At 41.4% G+C, this 23,531-nt stretch overlaps 1 protein-coding gene across 1 annotated transcript in view; it reads right to left on the bottom strand.

Moving 5' to 3' along the window:
* Positions 1-780: 780 nt before the first annotated feature.
* LOC146575764 (protein shisa-8) overlaps positions 781-23,531 on the bottom strand; it is a 134,153-nt gene continuing 111,402 nt past the window's right edge. Inside the window, exon 5 of the mRNA XM_085270626.1 lies at positions 781-6,626. Coding sequence (XP_085126752.1) covers positions 6,130-6,626 — 497 coding nt within the window. The 3' untranslated portion in view covers positions 781-6,129. The remainder of the gene's footprint in view (positions 6,627-23,531) is intronic.

Raw genomic sequence — 23,531 nt, forward strand, 5'->3', positions numbered from 1 at the left:
TCAGTGGTAGATATTGGATTTTCTAACTTTTGTGCAAAGGCAGACTTTTTCCTGTCTTCATGCAAAGTTAAGCTAAATTGCTGCTGAGTTTTTTATACTGTAGTATATACTCCATATGTCAAAGTTAAAAAAAGAAAACTACATGCTCTTTCAGTTTTATGTATAAGGACAGAAAAGAAATCATCTAAATTAGGTAAATACAAAACATATTACACTGTGTCATCAAGATGTAGAATCAGTGTGTAAAGAACCAAGAATATCCTCACTACTTCCATAGGAATTTAGAGGCTAAATAGCAGCCAGATGCTGCTAGTGAAGTGCACTTGATTAATTGATCATCAGCAAGTGTGAGCACGTCTATAAAAGCAGAAGTTTTGGCAGTTTGCGGGAGCATTGAGCTTTATGCCAAGGAGGGAAGAAATTAGCAATGATCCTAAGGAGGCAGTCTACTACCCATCAATCTGGGAAAGGTTAAATGGGCATTTTCAAGTATTAGAAAGTCCATAATTCATTAGAGGTTGTACTTTTTTAAGGACCAGATGATTTTTATTACATCCCATTAGGTAAAACTTTAGAATTAACTGTCTGTTTACCATGCCTGTTATATCATTTAGGCAAATAATGGTGCTAAAAGGTGTGAGATAAACAGTTTCCTAAAGCAACATGACTCTTAGAAAGAAACAGCCAGCAGACACAGGTACGATTAACAAATGCTATATTTCTTGAAAGATTTATTCAAACAAGACACATGGGCCAATGCAGTATGAGTGCCTATAGACATTGTAGTTTGGCAGTCAAAACTTTATTATATAGCATTTTGTATGCGTGAAAATTCTGTTCATATCCCTTCATCCCTAAAAAAACAAACATAAAAACAAAAAATCTGGAGAAATTTGTCTTGAGTTACAGAGTGACGTCAGATTGCCCAGTCTGCTTTTATATATCTATAAAAAGCCCTTATGTAAGCTGAGTAGTCAACGAATTTCACAGCAGACAAATGGTATAGGATACATATAAACACAAGTATTACATAGCAATCCAAGGCAGCCTATTGCTGCCTATTACAAATTATTATGAGACGACGCATTACTTTTTTTTTTGTCTTTGTCTTTTTTTTTTTTTTGCAGATGCAAAAGCTGTACAAGAAACCGCTGAGTCTTCCTTTCACTTTCAGCGAATGTGTTGGCAAAGCACTTGGATACAATGCAATATCATTTAACATTAAATATATGAGTGCATGTATACCGTACAAGCTTCAAACACATGGCATATAATGTAATTCATCTGCTTGACGTTACATTGTATGGCATGTGCTAGGTGATTGCGAGGGGCGGGGGCAAGGGGTGCGGCCATGAAATCTGGAAGCTCTTCAAAATTTTTCCGTTGGTCAATCATTGAAAAACACCGTACAAAAACGGACAGAAAACAAAGAAACAATCAAACCATACAACATAATCTATATATTGCTCGGGATCATGGAGCCCAAGTATGTCTACCAGGTTGCATTCAGATAACCTGCCGTAGAATACTTGATGATTCTTTTATAGAGAGGAAGTTTTACAAACAACAGTCAGTTAGCTCTGACTCGAGCGAGCAATACCACAGTCTGTCGTAATCAGGAGAGATTGAGTAAATTCACTCTAAGCTGATGATCCAAAGCAGTCCCAGCATTCTCACCGTTTTGGATGTTTAAGCATCAGTTAGGTGTACTCAGTTTCTCCTGATTCAAGGCTTTTGGTCCTGCTTCATATCACAAAGTTGGAGACTTTGTGTTTAGGATATAAGTAGCGTTATACGTCTGTGGCTCTTGTGTCTTGTTTCAGGTGTGTGTGGATGTTGGTACATGTATGTCATTTGCTTGAAGGGAGTCATTAAGGTTCATCCATCGTTGATGTAAAAACACATCCTTCACTGTCCATTCGCTGTCCATTGGGAAATTAACACTGAAAGGTGCCATTGTTTTCCAGTACATCAGCAAGATTGCAGCTGTGATACGGATCTCACAAAATGAACAATTCAAGAAGCAGGCGTTCACAGCGCTCGCTGTCAGCCATCTCCGCGAGACATGACAGTTAACAAAATCCGAGCAAAGCTTTCAAGTTGCCAGTCTCTTTCACTTTGCTGGTAGCCTGTCCTCAGGCTTTGCTTGTCCTGAAGGACTAACTCTGCTCCTTAATTGCAAATCCTGGAGCCTGTGTTGGCATTCTGTTCAACCTCCGAGTTGTTGGGTAGCACAAGCTTCACGCCCTCTGAGGCCAGGCAGTGAGTACAGGGTCCAGTTCCTGATTTTGTTGTTGTGCAAATCAGAGTAAACACCATATTCGACTCCCAGCTACAGTCACAAAGCGTTTTTGATAGCTGGTTGCTTGAATGCACAGAGATAAGACCCAGAATGAATGTTTTTAGACCACCCAGACAAGTCAGAATGAAAAACAACCATCGCGATATCGGCTGTGTTCGTACAGCCACGTTTCTCTTTTCTCATTTCATCGCCTTCATTTTTTTGTCTCAAGCCCTCTGCACAGCTCATTCTTTCACTCAGCTCTGACGTGGCTAATAAGGACACCCGTGCCCTTATTAGCACCCAGCCTTAAACTCTGAGGAGGCTTCCAAATAGGCAAACAGAAAGAGAGAGATAGGGCGAGGGAGGTTTAGCGCTTATTGCTTCACTGATGCATATTGCTTGTTTACTCGCTGTCATTCCTTATTTATTCTCAACCTCTTATGCATTCCGACTGATTATGGAGAGAGCCCACAGAACGGTTTGGTAGGGATTTTAGAGGCCAGAAAGCTTTTCATATGAAGTGACCCACTAAAAAATGTGGCACCTCGAGAAAATAAAAGTCAGAGAGATGGTGAAGCCACGCAAGAGAAGCTGCGGCACTGTGGTGCACTGAATACTGTGCAGTGCTGGCGAAAGCATAAGCACAGATGTGTTTGATGCATATTCACAGCATGCATATCCCATTGATGCTTTTGTATTCATGATCCCCATTCTCTACTGATCCCCTATTATAAAAGCATGCCATCCCCTACCACCAGTCCAACAGCTTGCCTAACAGGTTTTTCACATCTTGGAGAGGTAAAGTGGAGAAGCCATTGCAGCATTACAAGCGAGCATTATACTGCTACTTGATTCTTGCTCGTTAAAGTTTTACCCTGCTGCTCATTTTATTTGCTTGTGCACATTCACAGCTCCAATAAAATTGAGATGCAAATTGGGGAATTTGGCTGACTGACATTTCTGCTGGCAAGTAAAACAAACAAACAAAATCTTCTTAAAAATTTAAATCTGTCTTACATAAAATCCACTTTACTTCTTTAAGCTTGGCATCAGCAAATCTCCAGATATGAATAATATATTGCAAAGCATTTGGTCATTGATGCCACAGCTTGTGTTTGTGGATGCTAGCTTGTGCATGTGCGTATGAATGTAATCGTTTTTGTGTGAGCGCTTGTGCGGTGTGGTGTAGTGAGGATGAATCTGGAGCCTGCCATGCTTTGACTGGCTCTGTCATTAATTATAGTTTTCTCCTTGTACATGCTCAAACACACTATGAAGACCCAGTGAGGCTATCACGTTTACAACAGCTTGGAGCAGTGGGTACCAAACATCAGGGAGAGTGCTTCGTACCCACTGCTCAACCCTTCCTGGATATGGATGCACAAAGGGAGGTCGGGCAGTAGAAGAAAGTCTGCTAGGACACTACAAGTAAGAGAAAGCAAGTGAGATACAGAGTGAAAGAAGAGAGATAGATGGAGAGACAGAAAGGGAGGGAAAGAGAGAAAAAGTGCCAAATAATGTGCGACTCTGTTAAGCAGTGCTGTTTGATGAGGTTCCACCACCTGCCGGATGCGCTGTAGCATGAGCCAGGCATATGCACTGCGGAATAGCTGGTGTCCCAGTGATAACAAATGAAGGTGAATTCAATCAGTGAGTCAGACTGGCTGTTGGATTGGTCTATATTGAGGAGGAGGAATTGGAAATAAGTGGTGGGATGGTAAGGGATTTTGAAGGATGAAAGCATTATTGCGTTTTTTTATACTTAAGCTATCAAAAAACTGCTATTTGGCAAACTACTCTAGAAATTCTACTTTAAAAAAACAGTCTTTCTAGTTACTCCTCTGGAATAGCAATTAGGTAAAGGTACAAAAGGTGCCTTTTATGGTTGGAACTTTTAACATGGGCAAATTTCCATTATTTCCTTGTGTTTAGCTATTGTGCCTGTAAGGGTCATGCCAAATTTATGCTAGCTGACATTGTTGCAAGAATTTGGTGAAAATCTTCAAAAAGGTTTTTCTAAGATTAACTAAAAGTGAAAAAAGAGTTGATGGCTAACTACACTCATGATAAAGCTGATAACTAACATTTGCTTTGTTTAATGTATTTTTTTTAAATGCTATTATTCATGGCTAGCAAGCTAGCTAAGAAGACACAACCTATAAATAAGATAAATTAACAATTAGCTGGTGCAGAACTCCTGTGTTCACCAAACATAGAGAGACAGCAAACCAAATTGAAACAAAAAGGGATTTTTTCTAAGATAAAAAGATATAATTTATTTATTAAAATGTAGAATGAGCATCGACGGGTTGTTACGGGTTGTTACGTTACCACGTATGATTATCAATGGGTATTAATGATTATGGGTATTATTATGATTATCAATGGGTATTATCAATGGGTATTAATTTCTACTTTTGGCCCTTGGTATAAATCTCTCGATTTATACCTGGTTAATTTTTTATGTCAGTATTCAACAGTTTGAAGCGTTATCTCCCAGAAATCCACTGATTTATGCTGCTGTGTATGCACGTGGAAGCAGTTATTAACTTATAGTGTTTGAGCACTTTGTTAAGAGGAAGTGAAGTAAACTGCAGTGTACTATGTACAGTTGGTTTCAGCCTTTCAGATTATGTTAGTTTTGCAGAAATATCTCCATGCATCAAACAGCAGGGAAAAAGGTTTCTGAATGCATCACATCACTCTCTTCCTACATCCAGAATTATGTTAATCATTAGTGTCTAATTATGAAAATGTATCTTTGCAAATGTATGGCACCAAAAATAACAAAGCGAAATTCTGGGGTCAGAGAAAATCCATGTCTGTACTAATGTGCAGGATTAACTGACTTTTCTGTGATGCATTTGTGAAATGGAAAGAATTCACTGACTTTGCAATGACATTTCGGGATGATCCCTTTGCCCCTTTTCTAGGTATTGTAACACATCCTCGGCTTCATGTAGAGGTAAAAATATCCACCACGTCACAAGAGACTGTGACTGAAATTTGCTGTTCAACATGCTGCCACAAATAACTAAAGGGCCAGCCTGTTCATTTGCCCAGTTTTTCGGATGGAGGTGGGGTTTTCTGTGGTCCCTTGACACTGCTGGGAACCTTGTATAATTTTTGACAAGTGTGTAGTATGTACATGTGTATGCATTCCTCATTTATTCTTATCTTTCTCATCTCACTTGTGCCTGGAATGAGATGAATCCCTCCCACACTATCCTGCCCTCCACTCTAGTATGAATTGCGAGGCTGATATCTCATTCTTTGGAGGGCTGGAGGGCAATGAGTGGTGACAACACAATGGCATTGTGTCTACTGATGGGAAGCTAGAGTCTTGGGGGACACACTCCTCTAGCCTACCCTCCTCTCCTGTCAGTGTTAGAGTCTGGGCCAGTTTGAGGGGTAAAGCGTGTATGAGTTGAATTTGAACATTTGTACATAGTGGAAGGGCACTCGGCACCTGAGCAAAATGTCACCGAGGTACAAGGGGCTTGAGAGGAGACGGAGGAGAGAGCTGTGCCAACTGCCACTCAATTATTTAGAGACGCTGCTGGGTTCAAAGAGTCAAAGCAAATAATCCACTAATCCACCACCTTCACAGCTTATCTGCAACTTATCTGTTTTGCTTTAGTGGTCATAAAAGTACACAAATATCACTCACATTATTGTTATTCTTGGTAACAATGACAAGGAAAATGCAGAGTTAAAAAAATTCCAGATACGATATTTGCTTGCTCCAGCACACCATTATAACTGAGGATATAAAAGATATTAGAACATTTCCCCTCAACTGCTCCATTTTTGTCTTCTGTCTGTTCATCAATCCTGCCCCATGTTCACACAGTGACCTCTGTTTTGCTGTTAGTGGCCAGTCCCTTGTGCTTGGGGTGCATATGCGGCGAATGGCCGTAGCCCAGCGGCTGCGAGAAGAGCTCGGGCAGCGTTTCAATGCTGAACTGCCTCTTGTTGGAGTAGGCCTGGCGCCTGCTGTTCTGTTGGTGCAGTGTCTGGTGCTGCTGCTGTTGGATAGGGTGATGCTGTTGCCCGCCAAGGCCCATGTGGGAGGCTGCCGGGTGCTGAATGTGGCTCTTACTTGGGTCCCATGCTTTGAAGGCTGAGCTGGAGGTGAGTGGGTGAGTGTTGGTCTTGGAGATCTTAGGTTTGGGGATCTGGGAGGCGTTGATGGTAATGGCTAAAGGTGCATGGACATCTGGTGGTGGGAGGAAGGGCTTGTCCTTGGGGTGGAAGTTGATAGGCTGGAAGGTGGGAGGAGACTGGCGGTGAGTGTAGTCTACCATTGGGTAGCTCTTGTAGTAGTCTCTTGGAGTTGTGTCTAGATGAAAAGGACAGAACAAGACAAAGAGGTGGTTATATTTTTAATTACAATATTACCATATTCAGTTCTATCCGGTCTTTAAGTGATGACATGATCTTGCTTCTGGGCCCAACCAACTCTGCGTTTAATAAGGCTGTTGTGTTTTGAACATGTTTTCATGGTTTGTATCTTGTTCTATTTAATCTCAACAAGCCCCTAAAACAGTCATCACTGTCGGCCTCTTTTGGTTTCTATTACCGCTATTCATTTTAAAGCTCAGTTTTTAAAACCTTATGATGTAACTACAGCCCAGCCCATGCCAGCAGTATATTAATGGCTAACCTCGTATTGTGGATGGATTATCTCAGTTGTTCTCCTGACTGAAGTTCGGTCCGTTTACAGCACCCTGCCATGCAATTGCATTTGTCCCTAACCATCGGGAACCCCCAACTTTTATCCAGTGGAAAAAGTTAGCGTTCGTCCTCCAGCTTCACTGTGTTTATGTTATGCTAACATAGCTGTGTTGCTAGCGATCACATAGCACGTCATTACATACCAGCTAGCCAAATTTCAGTAATCCTACAAAACGACACTGCTGTTTAGTTTTCTGTCTTCATTTATGTTGGAAGTGATAGCAGAGCTGTATGTTTTAAAATTTTAAGAAATCTCTCAGTCAGAACATGGTATGTCATGTTTAGGTGGAAACGAGCGAGCTAACTTAAATTTAGTAAATTCTGTTTTCATGGATGCCTGGATATTAAACTTAATTGTTGCTTAGGCTGCTGCCCCCGCGACCCGTAGTTTTCTATCTTCATTTGTGTCAGAAGTTTGATAGCAGAGCTGTATGTTTAATTATTTTTCTGAAATCCCTGAGTCAGAACATGGTATATCATGTTTAGGTGGAAACTAGCGAGCTAATTTCCTGCTAACTTCTATCTCTGTTAAATTTAATAAATTCTGCTTTCAATGATGCTTGGATGTTAAACTTAGTTGTTACACCTGGTAGACAAGCCACATTTTATTACAGATGAAAGAATTTAGACAGTTCTTCAACTCTTAGTGATGTCGCAGTGATTGTTTGACTTTGAGACCTGCAGCGGAGTTTGGGCCCAGACATGGCTAATGACGTTAGACTTAAAGACCGGATAGTGCTGTACTATCCTAAACATTTGTATCAGGCTGTCCAATTGATCAGTAACGGCAACAAAAGTAAATCAAAGACTGATACATTCATTACTGATCTATACTGTTTACAAGGCGCTTTATTACAGTCACTTCACTATGTGCAAAAGTAGACATGGACATATGGAAATGATCAAATTAACCCTGATTGTCATCAAGTTTCTCTTTAGACTCACTCACTATGTAACTGTGCCCATGTAACAACATATAATTTTCCAGTAAATATAGTGATTATTCATGTGTGGATATAGATGATTCAAAGGTGGTCCTAACAATGAACAAATGTCAAATATAGACTGTTTTTGGTTTGATATATGAATGTGGACCCCCACCACCAGACCACCACCCACCTCATATATTTTTATACTTTGAGCATTCAAATATTTATTCATTTTTTGCAATTTTTTTAAAGAAGCTATATGGTTTGTAATGTCAGAGAATATCTTTTTATTATCAGTCACCAAATTCCAGATAAATTAACAGGTAGCCAATAAAAAGAAAGAATTTGTGAGCATTTGTATGATTGCTATTTGCTCTTTGCTCTTTGATCTGTGTGCCCGCTGACCATAGATGTAAGGCAGAAGAGACAAATAAAAATACAAGCAACAAACTATGGGGAAAAAGTGGCATGAGCGAGTCCCGAGCAAAAGGAGTGATTTGTAAGGAATAAAAATAGACCCGGTTCAGCATGTCGAGTCAGATTAGTGTGAGCTCTCTGAGTGGAACTCGACTCTGCTGTTTGGTCATCACCACCGCCCCCAACACCACCACCACCGCCACCACTTCCCTCATACATGCTCTGCCCTAAAGACACTTACAACCTTGTTTGCTTGGCCCTATTTTATCGGTCCCTTTTCCTGGAGAGAAAAAAATATTTGAAAAATATTCTGCTGTATGATTTTTATTATTTTTTCTTGCCCCTTCACCTTTTCTGACTTCATTGCTCTAAATCAGCCTCTCTTAAATGTACATTTCATTTCCTCGTGACGTAACATCATGCTTTCAGCCCCTGTTGTATCAAGTTAGTCTTGTGCATCTGTTTTTCTCGTTATACTGTTGAATTTGACAGTGGATGGCTGTGTGTGGGCGTTTGTGGCTGCAGACCCCAAATTTATTGATTTATTTACTGTATGAAAAGTTTAGCCAAGGGCCACTTTTCTGCTCCATAGCTAAATCTGTCAATTTCAATAATATATTCTAGCCAAGATGACTAAAACCATTTCCTTATGTTTGCCTTTCCAGAAAAACACCTAGAGGGCGAGTCTCACATTCACACATGTCAGGAAGCTGTCCAGCACTATCACAGTGCTGTAATTGCTTATTGAACCCTTTTGTGCGTCCATTGTGTAACTCTAGGGTACTTCAACAGCAGCTGTTGGCGACGAAGACAGAGTTACAGGAAATTATCTACTCCCTCAGAAAAATTCTCCATGCTGGCTCAAGGATTTAAGCAGGTTCTAGCATTTCTCAGTGCACCATCAAGTATTCCAACAGCACTACAGCCATTTTCAGTCTGTTAATTCTGTAGAGGAACAGAAAATACTTCAGGAACAAGAAATGAGTAAAGTACAGGCACTGGGGGCTATTTATAACAAATGATTAGCAGAAGAGTTCTGCTTTTATTTAACTTTGGCACGATACAAATGAGGATTAGTCTGCATTTCTGTGTCTCTGTCTGCAAATATGCACAAGTGTGAACTGTATGTGTGGATTCACACACTTAGCTCAATAATTTGTTGGACCTGTTTGGTTTGTCTGTATTCAATTTCATATTTAATTAAAGCTGCAAGCAGCCACGAGAGGGCCCTTTTTCTCTGGTGCGGTCCAGTCTCGCTGAACATCTCCTATACCATAGGTGTCAAACTCTGGTCCGCGGGCCAAATTTGGCCCGCAGCCTAATTACATTTGGCCCGCGAAGCCATACCAAATTACTATTAGAGCTGGCCTACTACCTATTACCTATTATACAGCTAGTATATATATTGTTTAGTATTAAGCTTTGCTTGTTCCATATTCAGTTTTCCAGCAAAACTTATTTGAGTCCATAAGAAAAGATTCATTCTTATATCTGGAGGAAGATTTTTTTTTCAATAAATATTAATGTTAGCCCGCGACTTTGTTCCAGTTTTGAATTTTGGCCCACTGCGTATTTGAGTTTGACACCCCTGTCCTATACCCACTACAGGGAGTGCAGAATTATTAGGCAAATGAGTATTTTGTCCACATCATCCTCTTCATGCATGTTGTCTTACTCCAAGCTGTATAGGCTCGAAAGCCTACTACCAATTAAGCATATTAGGTGATGTGCATCTCTGTAATGAGAAGTGGTGTGGTCTAATGACATCAACACCCTATATCAGGTGTGCATAATTATTAATGTCCTTTCCTTTGGCAAAATGGGTCAAAAGAAGGACTTGACAGGCTCAGAAAAGTCAAAAATGGGGACTTCCGATGACGTCACCGTAGTGATCGGTCGAGCTCTGAACTGCTCCTGCAAGAAACTTTGCTAAATCCTTAAAATTAAGGAAAAACGCTCCGAAACACGAAAACGAAATACATTATAGACCCACGATGCCTGGACCCGGTAAAACTACCAAGGAGAAGACTAAGTCAACCACGCAAACCAAGATATCGGTGTTTGGCGGTGAAGCTAGCGCGTCTGAGACCTGCGCAGTTAACAAGCCAGCCACCATGAGCGAACACGGCCCCACGGATAGTGGCAACATGGAGGAGAGGTTGCAGCGTGCCATACGAGAGGAGTTTGCAGGTATTGAAAACAAGCTTGCAAACGCGCAAACTGCACTTTGGGACAAGCTGAAGGGCGCTGTGGCCAAGTTTTCCAGCAAGGCAGATGAGGTTGTGGCAGCCATGAACGAAATGCAGAAAAAATTATCTGACTGTGTGGGGAGAGGAGAGCAAACGGAGAAACGCATTTCAAATGTAGAAGATGAACATGTGGTGATGGGGACCACCATTTCAAGATTAGAAAAAGAAAATAAAGCAGAAAAGTCAAAAATAGTGAGATATCTTGCAGAGGGATGCAGCAGTCTCAAAATTGCAAAGCTTCTGAAGCGTGATCATCGAACAATCAAGCGTTTCATTCAAAATAGTCAACAGGGTCGCAAGAAGCGTGTGGAAAAACCAAGGCGCAAAATAACTGCCCATGAACTGAGAAAAGTCAAGCGTGCAGCTGCCAAGATGCCACTTGCCACCAGTTTGGCCATATTTCAGAGCTGCAACATCACTGGAGTGCCCAAAAGCACAAGGTGTGCAATACTCAGAGACATGGCCAAGGTAAGAAAGGCTGAAAGACGACCACCACTGAACAAGACACACAAGCTGAAACGTCAAGACTGGGCCAAGAAATATCTCAAGACTGGTTTTTCTAAGGTTTTATGGACTGATGAAATGAGAGTGAGTCTTGATGGGCCAGATGGATGGGCCCGTGGCTGGATTGGTAAAGGGCAGAGAGCTCCAGTCCAACTCAGACGCCAGCAAGGTGGAGGTGGAGTACTGGTTTGGGCTGATGTTGTGACCATCCGCCTTGAAACATGACATTTCCTGTTCCCACTAGATGGCACTGTGGCCATTGTCAAATATTGCAGTTAAAGAGATGTGTGGTCCAGATCGGACCATGTATGTGGTAATAAGAACAAGTAAAAAAATTTACCAAAATGACCAAAATTTAATCTGGTGCCACGGCCACGCCCTTTGACGAAACTTCTGGTGCTTCTATCAGCAGTCATATCTTCAATAAACGCTGGTGACACAGTTCCACTGGCAGCCTTACATACCCATGCCATAACACTACCTCCACCATGCTAGACAGATGATGTGATTGGATAATTAGCCATTTCTCTCCTTATCCAGACTTTTCCCTACTCATCATTCATTTTGGTTTCGCCTGTCCAAAGAAAATTATTCTAGGACTATGCAGGCTCTTTTAGATGGTTTGTTTTTTTGGTAAAGTCTAACCTTGCCTTCCTGCTTGAATGTAACCAGTTATAAACCCTCTGTATTTACATTCACGAGGGCGTCTCTTGATTGTAGATTTTGAAAATGACACGTCTCCTTAAATAATCAATTTCTTGATTGTTGATTATAATCACAGTATCCCTGCCCTTGGTATAAAACACTTCAGCATGAGGCTAGCAGAATTTGACAGATACACTGATTCAAATGTTGCACACAAAGGGGAAAATACTGAGACACAATGAATTAAACACACCCTTGCTTCTCACAACAACTGCTGTTACTGTCCATTTGAGTGTTTCCACACATGTTGCCAGAAGAAGCACCTGACAGCAGGGTCCTCTGTGGCAGTATTACCCACCATCTTGTCCGTTCCACACACTCTCCATCTGCTCTCTCTTTCTCATCCGCTTGTTTCCCGCTCTCTGTTTCATTTATTCCACACTCTTCAACAACATAAGCTTTTGCTCTCTATCCAGTGGCAGCTTGAAGTGATGCCCACGGGCCCAATCTGGGCCACTGCATTATAACTGCATAAATTGGAGCCTCCAAATGATTTCAGTTTGACAATGTGCTGCATTTTTGTGTGGTCTATTTCAATGTCATTTCATTATGTTTACACAGTTATTTCTGCTTTATAAAGGGCTTATTAACATATTGACATTGTGGGAAGGAAAGATCCAAGATCCAGTTATTTCTAGACCCACACACATATTTCCACTATGCAATTCATAATTTTAAAGCTCATTTTAAAAGAACCCCACTAAGCACATATGCCAAAATAAAGGGATATTTCACTCTAACATCAGATACATCTAGTTTTCCTCTAGCTTGTGTTTCTATTCATGAATATAGAGAACTTTGCCTAGTTTTTGGAGATACAAGCTTTAGAGATGTCTTCTCTCTGATGTAATAGAACTCAATTGTGTTTGCTTGTTGTTACTAAATACAAAAAATATTTTAATATACATAAAAAACAACTCTGCAGCCCTGTCTTTATCCAGTAGAGATGACCCCATAACACAATCAACCAACCAACAAACCAACCAACAAACCAACCAAACTTATCTAAAACTCACAAGGTGAGGTTTAGGATGGGGGTGTTTTGCTACCTGTAGCACAAACCCCTTGTCAAAGTCAGATGGAGTATTCAGATAATTATTGTGTGGTGTGGCTGGCAAGTGTTGGAGGCTAAAAGAGACATGAAAGTTTCTAGATGAAACTTCTCACCACAAGGTTTGTGAGGGTTGTGATATCATATTACAATGCTGCTAAGTTTATAAGCTTACCTGTGGAGTAAACGCTCCAAGCACTACAAAGCAAGTGCCAATTAGACCAGTTACACAGAAAAAGAGCAGATATGGTAGGTAACTGCAAAATTAGGCAACTCACACCAAATTAATCTACCTGGATAAATAATAATACAAGTGTACTGAAAAATGCCACAGTTTCATTTTGGGGTGACATTTCTCTGGAGATTTGTCGGCTGCACATCCATGACGTTAATCTTCATTCCCAACACATCCCAAAGATGCTTTATTGGAGTGAGATCTGGTGACTGTGGAGGCCATTTGAGTACAGAAAACTCAGTGTCATGTTCAAGAAAACAGTTTGAGATTATTTGAACTTTGTGACATGGTGTGCTATCCTGCTGGAAGAAGATGGGTACACTGTCAACCAGTGTTGGTCAAGTTACTTGAAAAAAGAAATCAGTAACTAATTACTGATTACTACCCCCAAAAAGTAATCCCATTACTTTACTGATTACTTATTTTCAAAAGTAATTAATTACTTACTTACTTAGTTACTTTTTAAAAACACGATTTACAACCTGAATAGGTGATAAAGCGATCGATCTTTCAGCCCAATTCTACTTTTTCTGCATAATCCATCATACAAAATGTAATCCAGTGGAAAAGTCTCTTTTTAAAACTTGTTTTATTAGTTTTAATCTTTTAACTTTATGCATCAAGCAAAAATTTAATTATATGCAACATTCTCTGACTGGAAGAAATTTGTTTAATATTTAAACCTATTTTCTGCACATTCCAGCACATAAAAAATATTTTTTTGTGTGTTTACATTCACTAGATGCAAGTAACACACAGCAGAAAATAAATAAAGTCATAGACTAGCGGTCCTTTTGCTCTATTTTCACCTGTAAAGGAGGAGTGGGGTAGGCGGAGGTTTACCCTGGTGCAGGTGTGTCGCAGCGGGCAGTGGAAGAATCTGCGAGTTTCTCTGTGAATTTCCCATTACGTCATAGCGCACTCGGTGCTTGCTTGGAAGGGTTTTTTCGCTGTAAAAAGAAGTTTTCTTCCCATGCACAATGGACGCTAATGTTCCTTACAAAGTAAGGTCAGTACTTCCACGCTTTAAACGCTGCACGCTCATACTCTCTCCCGCACTCGATATATGATCCACTGTTGATCTGCACACAGCTGTTGTCACGAACGTCGCACTCACTTACGTCACTATCATGAGACATTCTCGCAAAAAATCACGGTTTTAGTAACGCAGTAACGCAGCGTTCCTACGGGAAAGTAATGGTAATCTAATTACCGTTTTTGCAATAGTAATCCCTTACTTTACTCGTTACTTGAAAAAGTAATTGGATTACAGTAACGCTTTACAAGTAACGCGTTACTGCCTACCTCTGCTGTCAACATAAAGGGATGGACACGGTCAGCAACAAAGCTCAGGTAGTCTGTGGCATTTACACAAGTTCAGTTAGTATTAAGAGGCCCAAAGCGTGCCAAGAAAATATCCCCCTTCACCATTAAACCACCACCACCCTGAACTGTTGACAGATGGCTGGATGGATTCGTGGTTTCATGTTTCTGCCCATCTAAGTGTTACAGCAAGAACAAAAATTCTGTAGTCCCAGTTTCCTATTATTTGCTTATGGACAGTAGAGCCTGCGGACTTCTGGTGCTCTAGCCAATCCGCTTCATGGTTTGACGAGTTGCATTGCATTAAATTAACTACCGGTACTTAAAATCTCATATTTATTTACAACAACAACAACAACAACAATCTTTATTTATAGAGCACATTAAAAGCCCGGGGCATGCCAAAGTGCTTTACATGAAACAATAAAACAATAAAATGATTTACACTAAAACATCAGAATCATATAGGTGTGGGATTATGTTCACAGGTAAAAACCACTAATAGGAACAGTCAATAGCACACAGCTGTAGCAAAGAGAACTGTACCATCATACACAGTGATAGAGGACATAGGCAACGCAACAATAAAATAATAAAATAATTAAGACTATAACGTCAGAGTCATATAAGTGTGAGATTATGTTCACAGGTAAAAACCACTAATAAGAATAAACTATAGCACAGAGCTATAGCAGAGTAAAGCTGTAAAGCTGAACCATCAAACACAGTGATGGAAAACATTGACAGCACAGGACAGCGCAAAACAACCAGACACATTAGAACATTAGAACAACACACTAGAAGCAAGGCGAGAAATTAACTGGTAGGAAAAGCAAGTTCAAACAGATATGTTTTAAGCCGTGATTTAAAAGATTGAATAGAATCAGACGCCCGGATGCCAATCGGGAGACTGTTCCACAGCTCAGGTGCAGCTAGAGCGAACGCTCGATCACCTCTAGACTTCAAGCGAGATCTGGGCTGAACCAACAATGACTGTGAGGAGGATCTTAAGGCCCTCGTAGGAAGATATGAATTTAAGAGTTCCTTAAGATAACTTGGCCCTGTGTTATTAGTAATTTTAAAAGTAAACAACAGAATTTTAAATTGAATACGAAATTTCACAGGCAACCAGTGCAGATCAGCAAGGACGGGAGTGATGTGAGCAAACTTCCTAGTTTTAGTTAGAATGCGTGCAGCGGCATTCTGGACTGTCTGTAATCTATGTAAAAGGGTAGAGTGGAGACCATAATAAAGTGAATTACAGTAATCTAGTCGTGACGTAACAAAGGCATGGATAAGCTTTTCCAAGTCATTGTGCGGGATGTAATGTTTGGCCCTGGAAATAAGGCGAAGTTGGTAGAAACTAGATCTAACGACAGCAGATACTTGTTTGTCAAGTTTAAATGAGCTGTCAAGTAGCACACCCAGATTCCTAACAGTGTCAGGGAAAGAACTGGTGAGAAAACCAAAAGCATCATGAAGTTTGGCACGAAGAGCGTCACTGCCAAAGATCATAATTTCAGTTTTCTTATCGTTAAGGATAAGAAAATTTGCCAGAAGCCATTGCTTGACCTCGCACATGCACTCTCGAAAGTTACTCACGGACATAGCTAGATCATCATTCAGCTCAAAATAGATCTGGATGTCATCAGCATAATAGTGAAAGGCAATGTGGTATTTCTCCAAAATGACACTTAAAGGAAGCATATACAGTGAGAACAGGGTAGGGCCTAGCACAGATCCCTGGGGAACACCACAGCAAACAGGTACAGCGGAGGAGGAGGAGGTAGCCAAGTGAACCGAAGAGAGCCGATCGGAGAGGTAAGATTTAAACCAATCCAAGGCGGTGCCCTTGATGCCTACAGTGTGCTCTAGTCTCGCCAATAGTATGTTATGGTCAACCATATCAAATGCCGATGAAAGATCCAATAGCACTAGGACAGAGGGGCGTCCATTGTCAGCCATTAGTAAAAGGTCGTTAAAAACTCGAAGCAGTGCTGATTCAGTGCTATGGTGTTGTTTAAAGGCCGATTGATATTTATCATTAATGTTATTCTCATCCAGGTAGGTCTGAAGTTGAAGCAGAACTACCTTCTCAAGAATTTTAGCCACAAAGGGAAGTTTGGAAATCGGCCTATAATTGGCATAATCATTTTGATCAAGATTACTTTTTTTTAGAACAGGTTGGATTATGGCATGTTTAAGAGCTGATGGTACATAGCCGGACAGCAAGGAGGAGTTCAATATGGACAAAAGACAAGGTCCAATTGTACTAAAACAATCCTTGACTATACGGGATGGAAGAACATCATGTACAAGATTAGTATTATTGAGTTTCTCAATTAGATGCTTCAGAGTAGAGAGAGAAACGGGTTCAAATTGACAAAAAGTAGTGGAACAATTGGGGGTGGGCATACGGTCGGTCACCAAAGGGAGGGTAGATTTAAGAGATGCGACTTTATCCAAAAAATAACTTGAAAATTTTTCACAAAGGCCCGGGGAGCATGGCAGAGGCATAAAGGGGCAGGGGTTTACCACAGAGTTGAAAATTTTGAATAAAATTCGAGGGTTGTTTCCATTTGTGGTGATAATTTTAGATAGGAAAGCAGCTTTAGCCATTCTGGCAGCTGATTGAAACTTCGAGCGGCTAACGCATAAAGTGTCATATGATGACTGGAGATTATCCTTCCTCCACCTCCTCTCATCCCGTCGACACATACGTCGTAAGGCACGAACAGAATCATTTAACCAACATTGTGAGTAGGTTCTGGGGCGTTTCATTCTGATCGGTGCTACAATGTCAAGGATAGAGGAACATGTAGTTAATAGAGTATTGGCGAAATTCTCAAGCGTATGTGGGGTAAGACAGTCTGACGTAGTAAATGAAAAGTTCACAAAAGAATTAGAAAATTTCAACAGAGTATCGGCATTCACAGTACGCGTAGGACAAAGAGGAGCCTCAAAGCGTGATCCGGTGTTGCCAAGGTCAAGATCGAAAATAACCGGAGAATGGTCGGAAAGTCCAGTGTTTCTAATTTCCTTAATACATATATCCACATCGTATGAAAAAACCAAATCAAGGGTGTGGCCCTTAACATGGGTAGGCTCATTCACCCATTGGGTAAGATTAAAAGAAGCAGTTAGTGCTAGAAAATCGTTGGCCAATTTGTCATCCATACAACAGACATGAATGTTAAAATCACCAGAAATAATAACAGAACCATATTTAAAAAGAATGGATCCCAAGAAGTCAGCAAATTCAGAAATAAACATCTTGTGGTATTTAGGCGGACGATAAACCACAACACACAGAGTAGTCCGAGGGGCAGTCAATTCCAATAACTGGGCTTCAAAGCTAGAATAGGTTGGGGAGGGTAGCAGCCGTGCTTCATGTTTGTTTTTAAAAACCGAGGCTAGGCCACCACCTCTACCAGTGAGCCTTGGTGAGCTAAAGAAGGCACAGTCAGGAGGGAGAAGCTCAGAAAAGGGGATAAACTCACCCGGAGAAGTCCATGTCTCCGTCAGAAATAGAACATCCAGTCCCGTGGTAAGGAAAAAGTCATTTAAGAGAAAGGCCTTATTTGAAAGAGACCTAACATTAAATAAAGCCATCCGAGTCCGAGGAGCTAGGTCATTAGCGGTAGCCCGTCGCAGGGTGTTTAGATTGCTGTGTTGAACACCGCGGCCAGGCGGTGTAATCCAAGACCGAGCAGAGTGATAGGCCACTGGGCAGGTAGGATAGGTATGAGGGCCAACAGGGCATATCCAGCGATGACTTAACAATTTAGCCGCAAAGCAGCTCCTGGAGTAGAAGATAAATCGTGACAGCTCACGACTTGCAGAAGGGTAATCCATAGCCATGGCTCTAATATAAGCCTTGACGCGAACGCGGGCACCACTCCTTCTACCCCGTTTCCTGAAGCGTTTCCTACGCAGAAAGGGAAAAGGTAAGTAGGTCGTTCTGGTGGAGGAGACGGGCGGCAGAGGAGTGGCACCACCCATAGCCCCATAACTGTCCAGACGTTGAGGACAGGAGAACCGAAGATTCAGGAGCGTGTCTCTATCATAAGTTATTAGCGTACAATCGCCTATAGAACATAAAACCAAGGATAAAATAACAAAGAGTACTACGCCGAAGCGCAGTTGAGGTCGCAGACGGTCAGCCATGCACACCGGCGCCATCTTGCCTTGAATAAGGTGATTGTTACGTCCCTTTATATATATATATATATATATATATATATATATATATATATATATATATATATATATATATATACAGGACAGTTACAAGTACTTGGGGATCCCGCAGGTGAATGGGAACCATGAAGAGGCCGCTAGAAAAGCTGCAACCACCAAGTACCTGCAGAGGGTCAGGCAAGTCCTGAGGAGTCAGCTGAATGGTAAGAACAAGATCCGGGCCATCAACACGTACGCCCTGCCCGTGATCAGGTACCCTGCTGGGATAATAGGCTGGCCAAAGGAGGAGATAGAAGCCACTGACATAAAGACAAGAAAGCTCCTTACCATGCATGGAGGGTTTCACCCCAAATCCAGCACCCTGAGGCTGTACGCTAAGCGGAAGGAAGGGGGCCGGGGACTGGTGAGTGTCAGCACCACAGTCCAGGATGAGACAACGAACATCCAAGAATACATTGGGAAGATGGCCCCAACTGACCGAGTACTCAGTGAATACCTCAGGCAGCAGAAACCCAAGAAAGAGGAGGGAGACGAGGAACCATCATGGAAGGACAGGCCCCTGCACGGTATGTACCACCGGCAGATAGAGAAGGTGGCTGATATCCAGAAATCCTACCAGTGGCTGGACAAAGCTGGACTGAAAGACAGCACAGAGGCACTAATCATGGCAGCACAAGAACAAGCTCTGAGCACAAGATCCATAGAGGCTGGGGTCTATCACACCAGGCAAGACCCCAGGTGCAGGCTGTGTAAAGATGCCCCAGAGACAATCCAGCACATAACAGCAGGGTGCAAGATGCTAGCAGGCAAGGCATACATGGAACGCCATAACTAAGTGGCCGGCATAGTGTACAGGAACATCTGTGCCGAGTATAACCTGGAAGTCCCGAGGTCAAAATGGGAGATGCCCCCAAGGGTGGTGGAGAATGACCGAGCTAAGATCCTGTGGGACTTCCAGATACAGACGGACAAAATGGTGGTGGCTAACCAACCGGACATAGTGGTGGTAGACAAACAGAAGAAGACGGCCGTAGTGATCGATGTAGCGGTTCCGAATGACAGCAATATCAGGAAGAAGGAACACGAGAAGCTGGAGAAATACCAAGGGCTCAGAGAAGAGCTCGAGAGGATGTGGAGGGTGAAGGTAACGGTGGTAATCGGAGCACTAGGTGCGGTGACTCCCAAGCTAGGCGAGCGGCTCCAGCAGATCCCGGGAACAACATCGGAGATCTCTGTCCAGAAGAGCGCAGTCCTGGGAACAGCTAAGATACTGCGCAGGACCCTCAAGCTCCCAGGCCTCTGGTAGAGGACCCGAGCTTGAAGGATAAACCGCCCGCAGGGGCGTGCTGGGTGTTTATATATATATATATATATATATATATATGTATATATATATATTTTTTTAATTTATTTATTTATTTATTTTTTAATAACATGACATCAAATGGAAATATCATGCTTGTCCCTTTTCACCATGTAAGTTACATTTCAGTTCACTGACAGAATTGGTAACTTCTGGCTCTCCAAAGCAGTGTTCTGTAGATTTTAAGCAATACTTTCCTTAGGAGTATTCAGCTTTTAATTATTTAACACCAGGAAAGTCCGGCAGAGCTGAGGTGGTAAAACTGAATAAGCTACAAGAAAGAAGAAAATCCCCCCTGCAGAACATCATAGCTCAGACGTTCCATTTGTTTTGAATCAGAAGGTTTCCCCTTTATAGAAACATTGCTGAAGGAAATGTTAAAACTAGATTGCTATGCTTTTCCTCATTAGTCTCTACAGGTTGTTCACTAATCGCTGCATGTAGAGAAATTGCATCATGAAGTGCAAAACGTAAAAAAAAAAAAAAAAAAGCTAAACCAGAGGAGCTGATTCATCTTCAAAGCCAGACTTTGAGATCCCTCCAGTTCACGTGTCTAAAAATTCACAACACCTTTTTTTCATTATTATTTACATTATGTGTCCTGAAGCATATACTGAAAGTTTCAACAACCACAAAGAGAAAAAAAAATCCAAATTGTAATCTTATGCTGTTCTTCTCAGAAAGCAGATTTTCCTGTTTCCACCCTAATTCTGCATTCACTGGATAATAAATTCATTCCAGTTTATACAAGTGTTGTAACTTGCATATCAAAACAAAATTCAGATTGACAGCATTTTGTCTGTACTCCCCTTTAAAACTGCAGGATTGTTAAAATGTAATTAAAAACTTCAGGCAGTCTTGGCCCGCAGTTTGGAGACCGAGTGGTTTGGCAAACACTCCTTCACAGCCTCTTTGAGAAAATCCCTCCACCTTCTGTCTTGTGTTTTTTTTTCTTGCTGTAAACCTGACGCTCACTGGTCACTGACTTGGATTTAACTCTGTCAGTCACACATAGGTTTGTAATTGTTTATAAAAAATCCTTGCCTTCACACTCGATTCTGAGCGTCTCCTCTACATGTTCATCTGGTTTCTGTCCAATCACGTTCTCCCTCTCTCACCTTTAGCATCTTTGTCCCGTGCTCTCCCTGCCAGTCCACCCCTACTTCCTCCAGTACTTTAATTAAGTTATCAGAGCTGCTTGATCCTCAGTCCTGCTGCTACACCTGGCAACGGTTTGACGTCATAGAGTTTCCTGACCTCTTTGACATGTTTCATTCTTACACACAAATTTTAAAATCTAAATTTTTTCCCTTTTTTTAACATCACCTTTTGTGTCTTGCTTTGCAGGATAAATTTTAAAAAGCAGAAGTGAGGTTTTACCTGCTGCAGGAAGTCCAAGTGTGTTAATAAAGATTTCAAAGCTTAGTTCAGATACATGCTGTTTCACCTGACTGATGGTCAGCTGTCCTGTCCAAATTGTTGGGTGTCCTAGCTATGACTTTGCCCACACAGGAAGGATTTCTGGACCCACTGACTTGTTTATTGCACAGTAAGAGAAGTGATAAGCATGTGTGAAAAGATGATTGGTCTGAGTACATTTACTGCATAGCACTGTGCAAAAGTCTCGAGCTTGTATCTCAAGCCACTTTGTCACTAGCAGCAACAGGCTATAGTTCCCATTTCTTTGGTTGTATCTATGAAAAACACCAAAGACAACAGACAGGCATAAATAAGTATCTATATATCAACAAGATGATACCCACACAGCTATAGGCAAAACTTGGCAGATCTTGGCCTTAAAACAACTGAGAAAATTGGACCAGTGGAGGACAAAATAAATAGTTGCAAGTCTTAAAAAAAGGTATCTACAGCAGATGGATTTAAAAGTCATGTGCTTAGGAAATGAGCAAAGACCTGACACCAGACCTGAGAGATGGAGTTTACTGTTCACTGTAGCCTCATCAAAAATGATCTCAGTGGACGTGTGGCTGTCAAGAAGCGATCCTTAAGGAAGGAAAACAGAGAAAAGCTGAGGTATGCCAAATTACACTCGAACTGTCAGTGGTCAGAAGATCAGTGGTAACAGGTCTGACGGGGTGACGAATCTAAATTTGAAATTTTTGGTTCAAATCTTGTCAGTACATACAGAGGAGGTCAGGAAAGAGGCAGCGAGCGAGTGTCTAGAGCCATAAATAAAACACGGGGGAGGCTCTGTCGTGGTTTGGGGCTGCATCTCAGGCAGTCATGTTGGGGCGACAGAACGTGTAAACACAGAAAAGCAGATTTTGATCCACTATGCAATACCATCTGGAAAGCTTCTGATTTGCGTAGGCTTAACTTTTCAGCAATGATCCCAAATACACTGCCAATGCAGTAAAAGCATACCTGGATAGAAAAACACACAATGTTACACTGTCAGTCATGGATTGGCCTCCCCAGAGCCCGGACCTCAACATCATTGAAGCAGTGTGGGATCATTTTGAAGAGAACAGAATAAAAAGGAGCCAAAATCCAAAGAAGAGCTTTGAAAGTCCTTCAAGAAGTCTGGAGAACTATTCCTGAAGACTACTTAAAGAAATGAAAAGAAATAGAGAACTCTAAGAGAACAAGCTTCTGAAAGTGAAACAGCACAAGCTGATAGGATTGTTTTTTGTGCAGTGTGAAGAATGAAATAAGGAGGAAACAGCTAGCCTGGCTTTGTCCGAATAAAACACAATCTGCTGAAATGTCTGAAAGACGTGGATCTCATTAGATTGTTGGCAAGAAAACAAAAAATCACATTTCCATATTTGTCAAATTATTCATTCCCAAATTATGCGCCACATCCAGTGATTGTGGAGGAATGAATTGAAAAGAAACAAATTGCTCGAAATGTTCTGACACAATGTCATGATGAAAGCGTTATAACATATGCAAGTCTTTCACACACACAGTTTTCATGTCTCACATGAATGTTGTCACAGAAACAGATTTCTTTTTAAAGCAGATGTGCTCACAGGGCTTTTGGAGAAGATATAGAGGGCATTGCCAGGGGTCGTAGGTTGTTCTGGTGTTGTGTAAGCTTTTAGGTACATACGGTAGTTAAAGAGCGTGGATGATCAGCATCGCTGATGACAAAAAGCAGAGCACTCTAAAACTGTGTGTGTGTGTGAGAGAGACAGAAATAAAGCAGTTACAAAACAGAGAAGAGCCTATGGGTCATCAAACAGTCTTAACTCAATACCTAGACATCGAGTGAAAGAGGAGGTTATTGCACCTCCGTCTGTGAAGGATGTGATACTTTGAAGTATTTTTCAGGGAAATGTGGCTGACGCTCATTGTGGATAGGGGATTGCTGCTGCTGCAGTCGGCCTTTGTCTCCCAGTCACTGAGCAGAATAATGAGATGAGATTGTCTCATTCTTGCTCTTTTTCTCTTCAGTCATTTTCCACAGTCACACCACATTTTGCTGGCCTCAGTTTTTGCGAGCTTAGTGTCCTAATTCTATGTGTTTAATATAAACGATCAACTTTTTCTTCATTCTTGAAAACAGTA

This window comes from Mchenga conophoros, linkage group LG4 (genome assembly GCF_057382185.1).
Source record: "Mchenga conophoros isolate Kocher_MC1m ecotype Shallow Benthic linkage group LG4, M_conophoros_male_GT1.1, whole genome shotgun sequence".
Taxonomy (NCBI): Eukaryota; Metazoa; Chordata; class Actinopteri; order Cichliformes; family Cichlidae; genus Mchenga; species Mchenga conophoros.